General features: G+C 42.0%; 1 protein-coding gene across 1 annotated transcript in view; it reads right to left on the bottom strand.

The window, feature by feature from the left end:
- The window catches only part of EFCAB6 (EF-hand calcium binding domain 6), a 115,291-nt gene that overhangs the window by 84,947 nt on the left and 13,091 nt on the right, over positions 1-17,253 (bottom strand). The window contains exons 6-7 of the mRNA XM_053387653.1: positions 11,695-11,831; positions 4,532-4,650 (exon numbers count right to left, since the gene is read on the bottom strand). Coding sequence (XP_053243628.1) covers positions 4,532-4,650; positions 11,695-11,831 — 256 coding nt within the window. The remainder of the gene's footprint in view (positions 1-4,531; positions 4,651-11,694; positions 11,832-17,253) is intronic.

Here is a 17,253-nt window from a genome sequence, read left to right as displayed (position 1 = left end):
GCTGCTGTGTCCACATTTTTGTATGAGAATCAGAGGCTGAGAGCGATCGGCCACTATTTTGAAAGGCCGAAAGTTCAGCACAAATGGATATCATTGACAAAAGAGGCTCAAAACTGCCTCCCTTCTTTTGCATTGTAGACAGTTGAGGGGTGACTTTGCAGGGAGGAGAATGAAACGCAATGAAATTCTTCAGAACAAATTTGTCCAGGAAAATTTGTTCTAGGAGTTTGCCCAGTTGAGCAAAGATAGGCAAGGATCTCAGGGTCAATTAAGAACTGATACACCTGCAAGCGAGCTAATATGGGGTGGATTCAGATTGGTCCTGAATTTCCTAATGTTAAGCTTAGGCCTATTCCAAACTCCAGGTCTGCCACAGATGATTCCCACTGGTAGCAGAATGACAAATTAGTAATGTCTGTTTCATCATTCATTCAGCATAAAGTGAGCTGGTTTCAATCCGCTGCTGTTCTATTTCCACCCAAAACATTGCTCTCCACCTCGCTGTTTGCTATGGCAGTGTTCTATGTATTTGGGGGTCTTTGCTTTGCTGTGTTCTGTGCCCCCAGGCTGCACTATGTTTACAAATGAAGTGTCTTTCCCACATGCCCCTTTTCAAAGTTCAGTTAATTTCCAGGGGGGTAAAACCAACAAAGAACTTGGTGTCATCTTAAATGCAAAGTTATGAAGTACAATCTTCAAATCATATAATTGTAGAGTCAGAAGGTGGAGGAGAAGGTTAGGATTACACCCATTTTCACTACCTATATTTTTGCAATTCAGCATGAATTTGTCACCCCATCAAATTCCGCTCAATCAGGCAACAGGAAAAGAGTCACAGCAGCTACTATGGAGAAATTATCTTAATGCTCTAGATCGAAGTATACCCTGTGGATGTCAGCTTAATCTATAACATAAAAGATTTTCCAAGTCTGATTTGATGCTGTGTGCGTACAAAACGTAACATCTGTACATGTATTTGCCCTGGAAGACAACACTCTCTGCTTGCTAATTGTTTTTAAAACTTCCAGTAAAGTTTGTAATAAAAAGAAGAATGAAATTTTACTTTTAAAATACATATTTAGAGTGGTTGGAATTGAGCAGTCTAATCCAGATGGTTCACCCCCATTTGACAAAACAGTCTGGGACTTCTTGGAGGAACACAGATAATATCCACAGGTAACAATAAAAATTACTTTTCTCCATGTGAAAATAATGAGTGATGCATTCCACTGGCATATAGGCTGCCTCTGACAACAAACAATGCTTCAGAAATAGGAAAAGCAACAATTACTTTCTCACACCTTTGCAGTCCCACAATCAACCCAAAACAAACACCTTCTGTTTTTCACAGTTACTCACTTTCCTGTCTGTTCACTTTCAATGTAAATGAAGCAGCTAACAGCCCATCAATTAGCCATCACCCCACAGGGTTCTAAATATCTATTGAGTCGCATGATAACATCAACCCAACTGTGACATGTCAAAAAGTACATCATTAATTACATGTCATCTACTGGTTTGAAAACCCCACTGTGAACAAATGCAAACTAGTCACTTCAGGGACTTCCTTTTCTGAACACTGAGCAAACACACGGACAGAGGGAATCTCTATATCTGCATTTACTTTGAGCAGAATTCTATGACATCCCTGCTCTGGAGGCCTCCACTTCAATCTGCCCCCAGGAAACACAAAAAGAACCAGAGATCTCTTGCCAGCGTCCAAGGAGATCAGACTTCCTAGCAGTTATGCTTCAAGTCCCCAAGAGGAGCTGCTTCTAGTCCAGGGTTTAGAGGTGAGGCATGCAACCCGGGGCAGACACTCCTCAAGTCCCAAAGGCAAAGTTCTGATCTCTAACTAGCACCCATGACGTGGATCAAAACAGAGGAACACTTTCTATTTTCATGCTATTTGCACAAAATTTCCTCCCTTAACGAACATGCCAGTTGTATTGTGAAAATCAAACCTTAGAAAAATAAATGAGTTTAGCTGTAGCGAAGACTATAAATGTTTTTCTTACTTTTCTATGAAAATCCAAAATACTGTGCGAGTGAAGGGAACAGAAGTAGCTAGGAGGCTCCCAGCAATTTATGCAAAGTAGTTTCACATAATCTTCATACAAAATCTAGGCATACCCTGCAAGCAAACAGTACTATAAGGGGCAGGAGGGGAGGAGGGTCAGAGGCCCTGCTCCTGATTTCTTCCCATGGACAATACCAAGAGAAGGATAAAAGTTCCATACTATGTTTTAAAATCCAGTTAAACTACATCATGAGTAGATGCTCACTTTATTCAACCATCTCTACACTGACCTTGATTTGTATTAGTAAAGACTACGATTTAATTGCATAACCTTGCATGATGCCAAAAGAGATCAATGTTGCACTTCTCTCATAATATATTTGTGTATATTACAGCACTAGCATGGGAAAATGCTATTGCTGTCATCCATGTTCAAAACGTCAATGGAACTAATAAAATATTTAATACTGTTCTGAAGTTTAAGTAGCAGTTTGGAGGAGATCTTGGCTTCTAAAAACGGAAATGTTTTTCTTCCACAGTTTTAGAGAATTGCGTGGAAGTTCCCCAAAGATACTTTTTAAAGGAAAAGAAAAATAAGAGAACTCCTCCCCCCCCTTACATTTCAGTGTCACGATTCTCCATTAGTTTGGGGGCTGGCAAGACTGGAATATAGCATTAAATGCTGCGGCCTCTAGAGAGTCTCTCACAAGGTATTCTGAGTGCTCAGCCACTTCAGTGGGAGTGAAATGAAAGTGCTCATTTCCTTGAGGATCTGGCCCATTTCTGCAAGCTACCTTCAAGCATCAATCTCATTCCCCTTAGCACCCGCTATTTCCTTCCAACTTGGTTCCATCTGTATCTGTTTCCCTTTCTCCCCAGCAGAGTATGTTTTGTAACAATCATTTTACAACTGTAGTTTTGAAAACTGAGGCTGCACGGTGCTTAATTCCTAAAAAGGAGACATGGCAGAGTTCAAAGAAGCTAGGAACATGGGCTGGCAGCTCCCTGGCTGAAATATCACCTCAAAAAATGATGAGAAGAGGAAACCACACAGGTGCACACAATTTTGTCAGTTTATGGCCAACACATTTTGAGTTGAACATCCCTTCCAGAAGGGCAATCAGTATGGGTTTTTCTGTTATCAAGAGGAAATAGTGCCACAGTCACTAAGGTGGCTATTAAACTACAGCGTATTATCAGCCTCCGTCCCTCTCACGTGCTGTAATAGGAGCCAGGTTGTAGGGGCCATGGGGGCTTTGGCCCCCCACAATAAAATATTTGAGAGGTGGGCCCCCACAAAGTTGATGGGCATTCATATTCAAATGGTGTGTGTGCACACTGTGTCTTGTGATAAATTATGTGGGGCTGGGCTTGCTTGGGCCCCACAATATTATATTCAAGTTGGCACTCCTGTATGCTGTATAATAATAAATACTTATAATAAAACTGGCCAGCACTGCAGGGTAGTTGTAAAATTGTGGTTGTATGTGAAATGGCCTATATAGTTTTATTGCTGCTGCTGCTGCTACTATTACTGCTACTAATGAAAGCCCCCGATCCTCAATGAACCCAGTCAGGATGCAAGCTTGGTTCATGGTCACTCAGCAGTGCATATGGCAAGAAACATTCTATCCTCTTATAACTTCACATCCCCAAGTACTAAACCCTGGTTCTCAAAACAGGTTTCCTCTTGCAAGCACAAACTAAGCCCTGAGGCTATTGAAGCACATGCTCATGAAAATACATAAATTTGTTGTGCCCCTGCTGACAATGGAAGAAGCTGTTTTTTGGTTGCAGGTATTTTGACTAATTCCGTGCTCATAAGGAGCTGTATTGTATATATACCAATGACCGCAATATTCTGCATAATAAAATGAAACACATTAATGATTCGTTTTTCAGAAATGGTTTTCACAAGGTGCATGTGAAGCAGGGGGCCGGAGTTTCCACTGAGGTGGGAAACCTGGGAAGGGACTGTAGCATTTCAGACTGTATTGGTAGGTTTGCATGACTAAATGCTGCTTTATAGAAAAAAAGTCCATTCCACATGGAGAACCAGGTGTCAGAGATACACTGAGCCAAGCATTCTTCCTAACTGTTGGTTTTCTATGTGTAATACATTTTTTTCTGTAGGTAGAAGAAATATGAGATCCCAGCCTGTAGTCTGAATTGATGACAGCTAGATACAGGTTTGCATTCTTAGTGATAAGGGGACCTCAGTTTGGGATGGAGATTGGTAGATCCCACTGTGATGGCCATGCTTGGAAAACTCAGAAGGGAACTCAGGGTCACAGACCATGCACACCAATGTGTACATGTGCTGAAAACATTAATTCCACTGGTTTGAAGGACTGCTCTTCTTGTCAGAGGTTTATCCAAATGTATAGAGCATGTTGTACAGCTTCCTTATTCCAAATACCATAGCTGCTTATATTTCAGATATTAATCTCATCTTCCTGAAAGCATGAATGGGGGAGAAGGTTGTGCCCCTATTCACCTAAAAATGCCTACCTGAATCTTCCCTTTCTGTAGCTTTTTTCTTTTTTTTGTCCAAGTTTATGCCAAGAAACTGCAAAAACTCTTTGTAACTCAGTGTATTTGTTCGAGACACACAGTAGCGATTCCACAGCCTAAAGACAAAGACAAGACAAAAAATTCTAAATGTGAACCATCCAGAGTAATATACGGGAGAATGAACATGAAATATTTACACTTATTTAAATATCTGTCTAAAAATAAGAATTGAATAAAATTTTATCTTTAAATTGTACATTCAGTTTTCTCTCAGAAACTATTTGTTTAGCTGCAATGGCCGTCCACTGTGCTTGTCACTCAACCATGTACCAACCATTTCCCTTGGTGGTTCATTTGGTAGCAGTACCTGGACTGCACTTTGACAAATGGGGCCCTACAAAAACAGCTGCCTGGGGGGGGGGGGCAGCTTCTGGTCAAGGTCCTGACCATTTCATTCTCTCCCTCTACCCCGTCACAGTTTCCCTTTTCTCTCGCTCCCCAAAAGTCGGCCAGCATTTCATGCTCAGTCCCATGGGACTGCTTTGGGGGTTTTCTCCACTGGGAGATTTTTCCGCATTTGTGGCTTTGTGGCAGTGGGGTGCGCACACACGTGTAACCTATCTCCATTGGTTTCAATTGGCAATTCTCAACAGGCGAGGTGACGGTGAGGTTGGAGCAGTGCAAATGCATTGGCGGAGCTAATCCAGTACTCCTGCCAGGGTATTTGCACAGCACCAACCTCTCCCACCCAGTCAGTAACAGGACCGTTCACATGTCAAGTGAGCACTGCCATTCCACCACTTCTAAGTGTAGTGATGTGAACTTCAGAAAGGGGATACAGGGCATATTTTGTTCCTCTTCATTTTATAGACATATAAAATACAGTGTGTTGTACAGTGAGAATTTGTTAACCCTCGGGGACTACAGACCTCCCAGTCCTGGACATTTACTATACATTGTCAGGGGCTTGAATCATAGAATCATAGAGTTGGAAGAGACCACAAGGGCCATCGAGTCCAACCCCCTGCCAAGCAGGAAACACCATCAGAGCACTCCTGACATATGGTTGTCAAGCCTCTGCTTAAAGACCTCCAAAGAAGGAGACTCCACCACACTCCTTGGCAGCAAATTCCACTGTCGAACAGCTCTTACTGTCAGGAAGTTCTTCCTAATGTTTAGGTGGAATCTTCTTTCCTGCAGTTTGGATCCATTGCTCCGTGTCCGCTTCTCTGGAGCAGCAGAAAACAACCTTTCTCCCTCCTCTATGTGACATCCTTTTATATATTTGAACATGGCTATCATATCACCCCTTAACCTCCTCTTCTCCAGGCTAAACATGCCCAGCTCCCTTAGCCGTTCCTCATAAGGCATCGTTTCCAGGCCTTTGACCATTTTGAGTAGGTCCATTGCCTCACCCACCCCCCACCCGACCTTCCACTGAGTGTTTTTAACTAACATACAAACATTCAGTGTTTCAATTGCTCTTAATCATATAATTAATCCTTAGACTCATGCAGCATAAGGGCTGGGGAAAACTGAACAGTCCCTCCACAGTAATCATATGAAGATGAGAAGGGGAATTACGCCCTCCCTGACTTCTGATTTCTTTAGACCTGCCCCCACCTCTCATTTTCCTTCAATGGTTGTTGTTGTAAATTAAAAGAAAAACAGAACTTTGTAAAGAACAAGTATATGTAATTCTGGGTACCCAGGGAGTTTATTTCCCAACTGGAAGGAACTAAACCCGAGTTTGCTGCTAGAAAGAATGATCATCCTACACTAACACCCATCTTCTCCCTACTGTAAAACCTCTGAGCCGGAGCCATCAAAAAAGGCCTGGATTCAAAAGTAATATAGAATAAAGGGGTTGCCCTGAGCCCCTTGAATCAAAAGGGTGATTTCAGGAGAGAAAGTTGAGAAGGTTCTGCTGAAAAGCTTCCTTGCCTCCTCTGCCCCTTGCAGGTTCCATGAGCATAATTCCAAATGAACTACCAGCCGCCAAAGATGAATCGTTTGTTGTTTCATACATAAATGTTACACATCTCCAGAGAATAAATTTCATCATTTTTATTCAGCTTTAAATGCTCTAAATAAAAATTTGTGATCTTTTTAATGATGGTACTCACTACTGTTGATGTAGTGACATTCAAACAGATTTATCACATCCCAGCATGCAATGCCAAGCACAAGATTTATTGTCAAATAAAGCCACGTTTTGTTGTTTTCCACTGGCCTGCTTTAGAAAAGTGTTGCTTCTGTTCAGTAATTTCACGTACCAAATTATAAAACTGGGCTATTTTGTTCTGATCAAATTCTGGAGAACATCCCAAGCATACAGAAAAAGAGGCACATCAAACAAGCAAACCCAGCTAGTAAAGATGGACTAAAATTGGTTTTGAGGTTGGTGGTAATGAGAGATATAAAATATTTAGAGCAAAGGAAAACAAATAAATTGTCCATCTAATTTCTTTCATTTTTCCTGTAGGCTTGTATCCAACTCAGTGTTTCTGCAACTGCAGCTTATTAAATCTCCATGGACCTCCCAGATGAAAGTCATTCCGAACTTCAGGAGAATATATCCTGCTCAAATAACCACTTACTTGAAAGCACAACCAGCATATAAATTAAACTTTCATTCTACAAATGTAGAGACATTTTTGGACTCCTCCTAGAAATCTACCCTCACTCATTCCATACCTGAGCCTGGATTTACACCTGTGGAAGCATGAAGTGGGAATGAGGCAGTAGAATGGGCTGTGCCACTTCAGAATATGCCACTTCCAAATGCTCTGCCCTTGTGTAAACAAAACATCCTTCATGGCAAACAGAACACTAGTACAGTGGTAGCTTGGTTTACCAACTTAATCCGTTCCGGAAGTCTGTTCTTAAACCAAAGCGTTCTTAAACCAAGGTACCACTGTACACAGGAGGTGGGAGTTCTACACTCCACTCATATAATATAATATAATATAATATAATATAATATAATATAATATAATATAATATAATATAATATAATATAATAATAATAATATCTTATTTATTCTACAACCACAGGACCACTTTATTAGCCTTGTTCACTATGACCCATAATACTGCCTAAAGTTTTTATACTATACACATATCCCTCAGGACCCAAACCTGATCCTGTCTCTTCTTCAATGCAAAACTTCCCTCCTTCACAATCATGTGCAGGCCTCACCTCCAGTAACACCATCAGACCATTTGAAACTCCCCACTTTCCCCCGGCTGTCTATCTGAGTGATTGTGACAACAAAAGCAAGCCAACACCACATGCAAACAATCTAACCATCCAAACCCTCCAGCATCTTCTTAGGCAAGACTGTGTGCATAGCTGAAGTTCCTCAGGAATGCAGGGCCAGGAAAGCATCAAATGCGGTACTGGGAGAAGAACAGAGCTTTCATGAAAAACAAAACGGAAAAGGAGCAGCAAGAGACTAGCCCTAAGTAGGTGGCCAATGCCTGCAGAGTGCCTGAAGAAGATTCCAGGTGCTTGGGACTTCACTTGACATCATCATAATAACAGCAAACAGCAGCAGCAGCAACAACAGCAAAAACAACCCTGCAGAATAAATTAAGCAAAACAGAACCGTGCAGCTCTACCCATTTTGCAAAATGTACGGTTTGCAGAATTCAGTTTTGCTTATTCTTGTACTTTGAAAATGGCAGCCACTGATTGCCCTCTCTCCTTCTGCAGCGTTATATATTTAAAGTACTACAAACACACATTTAAAGTACGAGTTCCCCAAAAGAGTCCTAGGAATTATAGTTTCATCCTCACAGAACTGCACCTGCCAGAATTCTTAACAAACCAGTTCCCAATATTCTTTGGGGAGGGGAGAGGGGATCAGGGCCATTGCAGTTGTGTTAGGCCAACTAGGCAGTCACTTAGGGCCCAGTACTGACCTTGGAGGGCCACAGTTTTACACAGATTATTTGTCTTATATTTTCTAAGTTTCTGATAATATTTTACTTTTTATGTTTTGAAGAATGTTGTCATTTTTGAAGTAATCCATACATTAGAATTGTTTTTATGTATATATGTAATAGACAGACCATCAAGATGACTGATGTTGTATTACACATATGCACAAAGTGAAAATACACTTAATTTTTAATCTTTCAGTCACATCTTAATCTTATCTAGAAAATGTATTCATTTTTCTAGTGAGATATGGCTGGGGCTCAGTACTGCAAATGATAGGCAGAAAAAGCTAAGCAGCAAGCAAAGCAAGAGAGGTTCTTCTTGAAATACCTTTGTGCACAGAAAGCAATTGAAGAACAAAAATATGACTATATACTTGTTGAAACCAGCACTGAGGGAGTTGAATGTGTGCTCCTACTGAGAACGATATAAACTCTAAGATAGAAGTTTCACAAATTGGAGATATTTCTGGAAAACACACTGAGGAAAAAGAGGATGTCAAGAAAAGTGAAAGTACTGCAACATCTGCAAAAGAAGATGGTATTGTGCCTGACCTGAATTGCAGAGACCCTGCTAACTGGCCTAACTATTGCAAAGATAATTTGTGACATTTAATAATGCAACATGGACCACAGCAGGTTGTATCACATGAGTTTCCCAAAGACCGGAATATTTTCTCTTATACGCTACAAGAGGAGACTAGCAAATGGTGAAGAAGTGTGCCATCACAGTGGTTGATACAGTCAACCTCAAAAGATGTGGCTTCTTGTTTTTGCTGTAGGTCTTTCAGCAGAAAAAAATAAAATTGGTGCATCAACACTACTAGAAGCAGGTTCAAAAGACTGGAAAAACATTGGAGCAATTCTGTCTTCACATGAGAGGAATTCTGTCTTCACATGAGAGGAATACTGATCATTTAGAAACTTAAATCAGGTCTATCAAAGTAGGTTTCCAACAAGCTGACTTACGTAGACATGGCCATACAATCTGTTGAAGAGGGATTCCAAAAGCTACCACAATATAATTCCTTCTTTGTCTTCCTCTATGGCATATACAGTGACAACAAAAAATCTACTGAAGATTTACTTAAGACATATGAGAATTTGGAAAAATCATTGCTGAACAATAGAAACCAATATATTGATGCTGAAGATCTGTGCTGTGAACTTATAACAATAGCTCAAAGACTTCCAAAGTCTATGCAGCTATAAGGAAGGCTTCTCTTCATACTACAACAAAAACTCTTGCATAATGTGCTGAATGTTTCTGATGCTCTAAGGATCCTTCTCACACTTCTTCCCGTGCCAGTGGCAAGCGGTGAACACAGTTCCTCGAAGCGCAAACTTGTAAAAGCTTACATACACTCAACAACGTTGCAAAAGAGACTAGTTGGCTTGAGAAGTATTATCGGCTGAACGTGCCCAAGCATCAGGGCTTGACCTGAAGAAATTGCTGGGAACATTTTGTAAAGGAAAAGGCGATTTAAAATAAATTTAGCAGTTTCAAGTTTTGTGTTTCTCTTTTTCCCCTACAAGACACGTGTTTTGCTTGGGGCGCAAGTAGGTAGCCTTGCCTAGGGCTCAAAACAGCCTGGCTCCACCCAGGGAAGCAGAAGTTACAACAACATGGGTCTGAGTGTTGCACTTCCAGTTTGCCATGGTGACTCAAGGAGAGTTTACTAACAAGCAATGGGGGTGTGGGATGGGTTTTAATGGGTAGGAGAAAATATATCAGTTGCAATTTCTCCCTCCAGGAGCTCATGCGTGGGGATTGAATAGAGTTTCAAAATCCCATCCTTGGCAGCAGAATCAAAAGCATAGGAATTAGGTTGTAAAACCTTGTTTTGAGCAAGTCCAACTAATGAAGGAAGCTGGCTTCCCCCTTCTTACCCCGCTTATAACTTTTAATCTTGCATTAATTCACAGCAATGGCAGAAGTAAAAACTATGCAGTCAAAATACTTATATTTACAGCATAAATATAGCTTCCGGCATGGACCTAAAGCTGGAGCAAGTGGAGGCACGTCTACATCCAACAGTGGTCAAAGGAAGAGAGAGAGGAACAGGAAGTACTATATGCTCCTTCCTCTCCAGGGGAAATGACATCACACAGAGCCCTCTCTACCAACTGTATTTCTATGGTCTGAATATATGTTTATCAGCAACACTGTCTGTGGTGTTAGCCCTTTCTCAAGCTAACTAGCCAGCATATGTGATCATTGGGTTTGGTTGCTAATCTCCCATGGAGGGCAGTGGAGCCTCTCTCATTCCATTCTGGTCTCCACTCTCGCTACCCTTCACAAGCTTCATAACAAGTCAGTGTAACCCCCTCCCTCCCTCCCCCCCTCGGCGAAGCCCAATGGGCTGAGCTGCTCTGCCATGGTCACTGCTGCTTGCTTTTTAGACATCTCTTAGACTCGTTCACTTCCAGGCACTCATGGCATTAAGCACATGGGTCACAGCATTTTGTGATCTTTGTAGAGCGTTCCACCTGAAATGCTGTCACTGACTGGCTGAAAGGATTCTGGGCAATATTCACACAACCCCTGCCTTGGAGAGTCTATTACACAGAGGAGAACAAAGTGGGGTTTTGTTTAATATGTGCAGTATGCAGACCCCAGGAGGAGAGAGGCCAAAGATCATGGGTAGGCAAGCTAAGGCCTGGAGGCCGGATCCAGCCCAATCGCCTTCTAAATCCAGCCCGCAGATGGTCCGGGAATCAGCGTGTTTTTACATGAGTAGAATGTGTGCTTTTATTTAAAATACATCTCTGGGTTATTTGTGTGGCATAGGAATTCGTTCTTCTCCCCCCCCAAAAAAAATATATAGTCCGGCCCCCCACAAGGTCTGAGGACAGTGGACCGGCCCCCTGCTGAAAAAGTTTGCTGACCCCTGCCAAAGATGCACGTGAAGCAGCCAGCAGGAGGCAGAAGTAGATTAAAAGGGACTTTAAGCGGCACAATGCAAGGGACTTCACCAAGTGACTTGTGCCTTGCATTGAGGGTCTGGCAAATGGGAGAGTGTGAATGGGGCGGGGGGACACTGCCCCATTAAGGCCTCATGACGAGCTTCCATGGTCTAGTCCCTAATTATCACTAATAGCGCAGAAAGGAAAATGCGATCAACCTGCTGCAAGAAGTATAGTTCTGTACTGCAGCCTTAACATAGTTTCCCCGCAATGGCTTCCCAGGAATCCTTCACTTGTTCTTTACTTACTTATCATACTCACAATCCGTCATCTTGAAGCAGTTGACCTCGATAATTCTTCTCAGCTCGTGACGCTGTATCTGCCCATTTTGATTGTAGTCAAAAAGTCTACATGTCTTGATAAAGCGTTTCAGCTTTTTGGAAATCTATTCAGCGTTTTCAAAGGATTCGTGTTAAAATAAGAAGCAAATGGTTAGCGATAGATGCTGTGGTTCAGGTGATGGAGAAGTGTGCTATCATTTTTTTTCTCTTTCAGAAAATGCACCTCCACACACACACACACCTCAAACTGCATACCACGGTCTTTCAGACTTCACTCTCAAATATGAGAAAAGACACTTTGCCTTTATCAGATGTTATGAAGGTAATGTTCTCTCTAAATGATATTTGGGAAAGTCAAAAATCACTTTCAAAAGTATAGATTCATTTCAAACCATATTCATTGCTGTTGAGCAGTACATAAACGATACTTTTGTTCAGCTATTGAAACCTAGATATATGCTGAAAATGAAACGTGTTAAGATGGTCGGGGGAGGGGGGCTCAGCATATTTTAAAGGTGTGGTTAGTTGTACTAAATACTGGCAATTTATTAGTATTCAGCATTGGGCAGAATGAACATACTTTCCACGAAAGAGGGAAAGGGGGTGTCATGGTTTTTTTTAAAATAATAATAAAAACAGCAACAAAACAAAATTGTACTAAAGATGAAATCTTTGAAATTTGCATTCCTTTTTTATTTTTCTACCTGAACAAAACTGGGTCTGGGAATTTTAGCAATATACTGAGAAGAGCCTATCCAAAGCATAAGATGTGGTTATGCTTATCTTTACATACAATTTCTATTTCAATCTCACTCTGTTTGCAAGTAAAATCCTTGCTTAAATATGCCATGCCACCCAACATTTCACAGGTACATTCAGGGGCTGGTTGTTTGAAAGAACGATCTGCAACCTGAAGTCACATCCATGTCTTAAAGACATGAGCAAATTGAGCTTGTATTTTGCACAATTTGTATACGGTGTCTGTTTGTGTGGTTTGCTATGCCTAATAAAGGATACTGGACATGAGCAAATGAAGTGTCGGAAGTAAGATATGTGCCTGTTACATAAAGAAAAACCTTTCTGGAGGAAGAGTTAAAAACCCACGTTTTCACAAATCAGGGAAGGCGGGGGGAAAGAATTCTTGTGCATGCAGATGCCTACAACTTCTGTGGCTTAAAGTCACTCATGATTATTCCACAGAAGCCCCTATGGATCCCTGGCTAGTTCACAGATTCCATACATCAGCTATTATTCCATTAACATTCGACACCTTGATTATAATACTTTAGATGCCTACTAAAAACTTTATAACAGCAAACCTATCCAGACGCATAATTCAATTATGTACACTTGCTTTTAAATTATGCTGATTTTATCTATATATTAGGATTAGGGATAGGAAGTGCTTTTTTGAAGTTCATAAAGTTCCATAAAAGAATGAATAAATGTTTGCAATTAAATAGAACTAGACTCAGGGCATCCAGGGGCCATTCATTGGCAAAGCAGAGGCTGGTGCTTTGAGGCACAAATAGAGAAATCCATTTGTGCCAGGCCTGTCCAATGCCTTTTTATGGGGCAGAGAATGCTCTGTGAGTCCAGTGAAGCTCTTCCTCACTGCATGGGGACAGCATTCCCTGAAACAGCAAATAACAGATCACTTCTTGCTACATGCCGGGACTTTGTCAAGTCAATGTTAACCAATAATGCTGTCAATCCAATGCAAAAAGCATCCAGTGGGTTTCCTTAAGTCATGCAGAGAGAAGACACATGGAACCCTCTCTCCCTGCACCAAGACAGCCCCATTTTTTCTGTAGATCTAGGAACACCCTGCGCTTCTAGGGTGCACTATGCACAAGCAGCATTCATACAAGGGGACTGCTCTTACAAGGTGAGTGATCGGCAGCAAGCATACTTCAATTAGAAGGGCTTTCAACCCCATGCAAAGGACTGAGGTTGATGTTTTTCTATTGTTAAGTATGTGAAAAAGAAAAAGAAATGATGTTTCTGAGCAATAAATACATCTATGCCTCATTATCCCTTATATTCTACGTCTAGGCCACTTTGTACAAAATCTTTAATTAAAAGTTTTTTCCCTTGGAATTGTCCCCATCAACACTGAAATGAAGATTTTCCCCCCCCCAAATGTGTGCATGCGCACGCGCACACACACACACACACACACACACACACACCATGGAAGGGCACAGCTGTGCACACATGAAGTGCTATTCAGCACCAAATGAATTGGAACAAAATAAGTAGTGAGACTGTTATGCTCTTAGTTTTGGCTCCATATTCTCAGTAGCACAGTCTAACTTGTCACTTTATATTGATTCCATCTGTTTACACTCTGCAGAGGATTGGCTTCCGACAGCGAACGTTTCCTATTTACCAGCTGGTAAAGATAGGCCAAACCAGATAGGAAAGAATTAAATTATTTTCAAATCCTCATAAACATAAAATGAAAAGAAAAAAATAATTAACGGGGGAGCAGGATGGGGGTGGAGACTGAGTGATGGTGATGCGAAAGCCAAGCCCCGTCTACTTTATGTTGTTCTGGAAATTCAAAAGGGCCTTGTGTTGATTGTAAGATATTTACTTCTTCACATGCTGCTGTTTATTACATCTGTGAATGCCCTGCTATAAAGGTAAAGGACCCCTGACAGTTAAGTCCAGTCGCAGATGGCTCTGGGGTTGCGGCGCTCATCTCGCTTTACTGGCCGAGGGAGCCAGCATTTGTCCGCAGATAGTTTTTCCGGGTCATGTGGCCAGCATGACTAAGCCGCTTCTGGCGCAATGGAACACCAAAACCAGAGCAACACACGGAAATGCCGTTTACCTTCCCCAGCGGAGCGGTACCTATTTATCTACTTGAACTTTTAAGCGTGCTTTCGAACTGCTAGGTTGGCAGGAGCTGGGACAAAGCAACAGGAGCTCACTCCGTCGCGGGGATTCGAACCACCAACCTTCCGATTGGCAAGCCCAAGAGGCTCAGTGGTTTAGACCACAGTGCCACCCGCGTCCCGAGTGCCCTGCTAGTGTAATGCTAATGAGATCCCTGATGCTAACCATGTTAAAGGCTAAAAATAAGACAGGTGAATAGAACCCGCTAACTGCATCTGACCACACTGGTGAGGGCTCATCCTCGAGTCTACATAGTGGCAGTGAAGGCACGGCAAAGAAGGCATACTTTGCTGCCTCCATTACATCCTCACTGGGTCATCCAGCAGAGGTTTTTCTGCATAGTGCAGAGCCTTTTACTGTCTGGCTCGAAGAGGTGACAGAAATGATGGTAGCCCACTGTGACTTGTTTGCAAAGCATTTTGAGCATGAAATTGCTTGCATCCACCGGAATCCTGACTCTGCTGTTACAGCAGATGAATCTCAGGCACTGTCTAGTCCGGTCGTGTTGGGTGAGTTTCAGTTAGTAAGGCCGGAGGATGTGGAGCAGTGCTTGGACTGGACAGAGTGGCCACTTGTGCTCTGGACCCTTGCCCCTCTTGGCTGATAAAAGCTAGCAGGGAGGGGACAGCTGGCTGGGCCAGGGAGGGGATTAACGTCTCCTTGCAAGAGGGGCTGGTTCCTGCCTGCTTGAAGGAGGCAGTTGTAAAACCTCTCAAGGACCACCTCTGCCCATATGACCTGATCCAGACCCTGCAATCATCATCTGAGGCCCTTCTTCATGCACGTCCTTTGTGAGAAGTCCAGAGGATGGCAACAGGAGAACGAGCCTTTTCTGCAGCTTGCTCCCCATTTGGGGGGTGTTCTCCCCAGGGAAGCTTGCCTGGCGCCATCATCACATATCTTTAGGCGCCAGGCAAAAACATTCTTCTTCTCCCAGGCCTTTGGCTAATTAAACAATATATTACGTTTTTACGCTGTGACCCTTAGAAGGGCAGCATAGAAGTCTAATAAATAAATATTACTAAATGTATGGGGTTTTACATATGTCTGGCATTGCAAAAAGAGAGGAAGGGATATCAAACACCTTGTTGGAAGACAAGACCTTGTTGGGTGAGGGCTGGGAAGAAGTTCTGTGAGCCTGCAAACCATGAAGGAAATTCCTAAAAAAATAAGGGACACTATCTAAATGAAGTTAAATAGTAGTTAAAACAAAAAAAAAATTTTCTTTCCAGTAGCACCTTAAAGACCAACTAAGTTAGTTCTTGGTATGAGCTTTCGTGTGCATGCACACTTTCTCAGATACCGACTTCCATTTCATGCGGCTCAATGTGGTGCCTTCCATTGCACACGAAAGCTCATACCAAGAACTAACTTAGTTGGTCTTTAAGGTGCTACTGGAAAGAAAAATTTTGTTTTGTTTTGACTATGGCAGACCAACACGGCTACCTATCTGTAACTTAAATAGTAGTTGATATTCTACTGTTGGTGGCTGCACTCTCTGCGTGGTGGGTGAGCAGGAGAGCATCAAATGGATGAAAAAGAACAGAACTTTCAACCACTCTGTCTTTATGGAACTTTTTCCACCTTATGGAACTTTTTCACCATCCCACCCACAGGGCCAGCCCCTCTTTTCTGTACTTGCTGTAGAAAAAAAAATAACCATTCCTGTTTGGAGAGTTATTTGCAATGCCTTAATAGAAAGCGTAAGTTGGCACCTACATGCAGAGGACGTCTTTAGGGTTGAGGGTACAGCATTGTAAAGGAATAGAGGCCCAATTCAGATGAACTGTGAAATGTTTCATGGTACAGTAACGAGTCTGTTCATGCCTGTCCCCTCAAGAGGTTTCAAGGGCTGCACTGGCCCCCAAGGCCAGGGGATCCCCACCTCTGCCACAGAGTACACTAGCACACGAGGGCTCTGTCCCAAGCTGCTTATAAAGGAAACTCTAATAGATGAACTACTGTTCTAGTCTTGAAGCTGGGATTTGAAAGGGGTTTAAGAGCATCCATTCATTCAGTCCCCCAGCTGGAGAATTCCTGGAGACAAGTTTAGCACAGAAGATGCAACTTCATTGTGCTGTTCTACCTGCAGTCTAAAAGAGTGACATACATATCCATCTGATGGGCTGGTGAGCATCTGTACACTGACAATGCAAATACTCCCCCCGCCAAAGATATTCAAGGCGACATTTGCAACTGCAGGATCGTCCAAATCTGAGCATCATCTCCTTGACTTTGTGGATTAATCCTTTTTTCCAATTTAAGGATGCTAAAACTGCAAAAGATCCTGTATTAAACTACAGATAGATAGATAGATAGATAGATAGATAGATAGATAGATATAAGCTTAATCTCAGATCGTCCTTAATCAAATAAATAAATAAACACAAGCTCTTATACATTAAATTTTCTGGAAGCTTAATTGGGGCCATGGGGGATATTTTCTGTTCATAAATGTTGCAACAGAAAGATAGCTTGGCTGTTTCATTTGTCATGGGGAAATGGAAATGTTACTCTCCTGTTAGCTGCATGAATATATATATATATATATATGACGATGAAGAAGAAGAAAAGCAATGGCAGCCATAAGAACTATATTTGAGCGATGACTGATAGGGTTTA

Source organism: Podarcis raffonei, chromosome 5 (assembly GCF_027172205.1).
Source record: "Podarcis raffonei isolate rPodRaf1 chromosome 5, rPodRaf1.pri, whole genome shotgun sequence".
Lineage (NCBI taxonomy): Eukaryota > Metazoa > Chordata > Lepidosauria > Squamata > Lacertidae > Podarcis > Podarcis raffonei.
Note: the sequence above shows the minus strand (reverse complement) of the source record. Positions and strands in the feature narration are given on the sequence as shown.